This window comes from Eimeria mitis, genomic scaffold, assembly GCF_000499745.2.
Source record: "Eimeria mitis Houghton genomic scaffold, Emh_scaff3334, whole genome shotgun sequence".
Taxonomy (NCBI): Eukaryota; Apicomplexa; class Conoidasida; order Eucoccidiorida; family Eimeriidae; genus Eimeria; species Eimeria mitis.
In genome coordinates this window covers 860-3,617 of record NW_013571674.1, presented here as the reverse complement: position 1 = coordinate 3,617, position 2,758 = coordinate 860, and the positions used below count along the sequence as shown (strand labels likewise).

Sequence of the window (2,758 nt, the reverse complement as noted above, 5' to 3'; positions counted from 1 at the left end):
GCCGTCGTGGGAAGGTGCTGCTGTTGTTGCTGCTGCCGTTCGGGGCAGGGCTCTGCTGGTATCGCTGCTGCTGCTGCTGGGGGTGACGATGCTGGCGTAGCAGTTGCTGCTGTTTCTGTTGCTGCTGATGCTGCTGCTTTGGCTGCTGCGGTTGCACTGGCTGCTGTTGCTGCTGCTGCTGCTGCTGCTGCTGCTGCAGGCTTTCATCTCCTCCGTTTGACCCGTCTGAGTGGGAACTTGCCTTCGGTCGTTCAGCGCCTCGGCATTTGCTGCAGCAGGATAGGCACCGCAGCGTTCCAGCAGCAGCATCTGCAGCAGCAGCAGCAGCAGCAGCAGATGCAGGTTACTCTATGTGGGCAGACACCCCATGGTACCTGTACATACACCACCACCCCGAGCTGCTGCCGGGTCTGCTGACGCCGACTCCGCTGCCTCCTTCGATCACTCCCAGTGCGCCTTCATCTGCAGCAGCAGAAGCTGCTGCTGCTGCTGCTGCTGCTGCTGCTGCAGCCCAGCGATCCAGGCATCAGCAACAGCTGCGTCTAGGAGCAGCAGCTGAAAGGGTTCCCCCCAAATGGAGAACACCTCCGAAGCCTGATAAGGAGCAGCAGCAGCTGCTGCAGTTGCTGCTGGAGGGATCTTCGCATCCTCAGCAGCAGCAACAGCAGCAGCAGCAGCAGCAAGAAGAGCAGCGGCAGCAGCAAACTCGTGCTGCTGCTGCGTGGAATACTGCTTCAGCTAGTCGCCTATGGGCCCGTCACCCCCGCAGTGTCTCCTCAGCTAACTCTCCCTGGCGCCGCTTTGCTGCGTTGACGCCCAGCAGCAGCAGCAGCAGCAGCAGCAGCAGGAGTGTAGTAGCAGGCAGCGCCGCGTTGCCTTCTGCTCAGCAGCAGCAGCAGCAGCAGCAGCGACAACAGCAGCAGCTGGCTGTGCGCTGCCGCTGGCTAGGACTTTCGGGTGTTTCGTGCTGCAGGGGTTGGGTGGCGGTGTTGGGGCGGGACGGCCGTCTCTGCTGCTTCGATGCACTTGAGGGTCGTCTGCTGCAGCAGCAGCAGCAGCAGCAACAGCAGCAACAGCAGCAGCAGGTGACATCTCCCGAGGGAGCTGCAGCAGGTGCTGCAGCAGCAGCAGCAGCTTGTCAGCCTATATCCTGCTACTCTACAGCCATACACCGCAGAGTCGCAGACAGCGCGCTGAGCAGCGCAACACATTTGGGTTCTTCTCGGGTTGTAGCATTGGGGTGTACAGACGGCAGCATCTATTTGCAGCAGTTGCCGCAGCGGGACCTTGAATCCACAACCATCACCAGCAGCAACACCAGCAGCAGCAGCAGCAGCAGCAGCAGCAGCAGCAGCAAGGGTGTGTGTTTATATGCGTTTTCTTCTGCTGGTGTTCGTAAGGAAAAGCAACGTGTTGTGGGTCACCTCGACTCTGTATTAAGTTTATGTTATAATGGGAGTGAAGGCTGTCTCATATCAGGAGCAGCAGATGCAACCGTCAGGGTTTGGGGTGTATCTCCAGCTGCTTTGCTGCTGCAGCGGCTCTTCGATGAGCCTCTATCAGAGGTAACAGCAGCAGCAGCAAGCGGCTCGCTAGTTCTAGCGGGTACTGCTGCTGGGGATCTGCTGCTGTGGGACCTGCGCTGCTCCTCCCCGTTTGTATGGGGGGCCCCCCATGGGGGCCCCCATGAACACAGGGGCCCCATAAGAGCTTGTGGGTTCGCTGATGGAGGCAGAATCACAGCTCTTGTACATACACCGCAAGCTGCTGCAGCACTACGCAGAGAGGAGCAGCAGCAGCTGCAACAAATTGGGGTGGAGAGGCCGTGTACAGCCGAGCTGCAACAGAATACAGCCCGAGGCGGCAGCACAACAGCAGCAGATGCAGCAGCAACAGCAGCAGCAGCAGCAGCAGATATACCTGGTGCACCTGATGCAGCTTTTCCAATTCAAGTGTGGGAGCTGCGAGGCAGCAGCAGAATACCCCCCCGCAGCCAGGCTGGGGTGTATGTACACGGTGGCTCCCCGTCAGCTGTTGTTACATGCGGGGTCCTCGATGATAGCGGGCTTGCGCTGCTAGCATTCATAGAATCTCCTGCTGCATCAGCTGCTGCTGCTGGTGCATCTGCTGCTGCTGCTGCTGCTGCTGCTGCTGGTACTGGTGGCGGCGTATATAGGGCTGGGTTACGGCTGGTGGATTGCCTCAAGAAAGAGGAGATATGGGGGGCCCCCCTACGAGCAGTAGGGGCCCCCCGCTACATTTCTGTGTGGCCTGGTGCTGCTGCAGCAAGTGAAGGATTGCCTCTTGAGGGTTCGAGTGCTGGCAGCTGGGGCCCCACAGTTGTTGCTGTCGGCGAGGCAGCGGGGGCTGTGGAGGTCCTTTGGGTGTAACGCCATGCTGCATGCATGCAGCCCCGCCTTCATGCAGCATGCTGCTGCATGCAGCCCACAGCGTAAACATAAGGCTTCATAAGAAAAGCAAATGTATACATATACAGAGGCGCTCACAGAACACTGACATGAGGCAGACTTGAGCAAAAAGTGAAAGCTTCTACTTAGCCATCCGTACAGCAGCGAGCTACAGAGTTACCTAGCTAGCTAACTAGCTAGCTAGCTAGCTGGCTAGCTGGTTGCGTTTAGGAGGCATCGTTAGCTGAATGTCATGCAGGGCCATATGTCCTTCTCACCACCACTGCTAAGGGATACGACTCTCTCCTCATAGCACTGAGGGGGCGGTATGCTAGCTAGTTCGCCTAGGT

At 58.7% G+C, this 2,758-nt stretch overlaps 2 protein-coding genes across 2 annotated transcripts in view; one reads left to right on the top strand and one right to left on the bottom strand.

Annotated features, from left to right (window-relative positions):
- Nucleotides 1-309, bottom strand: part of EMH_0064960 (uncharacterized protein) — a gene marked incomplete at both ends in the record, with an annotated part of 771 nt that extends 462 nt beyond the window's left edge. The window contains one exon of the mRNA XM_013498327.1: nucleotides 3-309. Within this exon, the coding sequence (XP_013353781.1) occupies nucleotides 3-309 (307 nt within the window). The remainder of the gene's footprint in view (nucleotides 1-2) is intronic.
- A 41-nt stretch (nucleotides 310-350) lies between these two features.
- Nucleotides 351-2,390, top strand: EMH_0064950 (uncharacterized protein; the record flags this gene model as incomplete). Its single annotated transcript, XM_013498326.1, has 1 exon — nucleotides 351-2,390. One exon carries the CDS (start codon nucleotides 351-353, stop codon nucleotides 2,388-2,390), a length of 2,040 nt encoding a protein of 679 aa, XP_013353780.1.
- Between the last annotated feature and the right edge of the window lie 368 nt (nucleotides 2,391-2,758).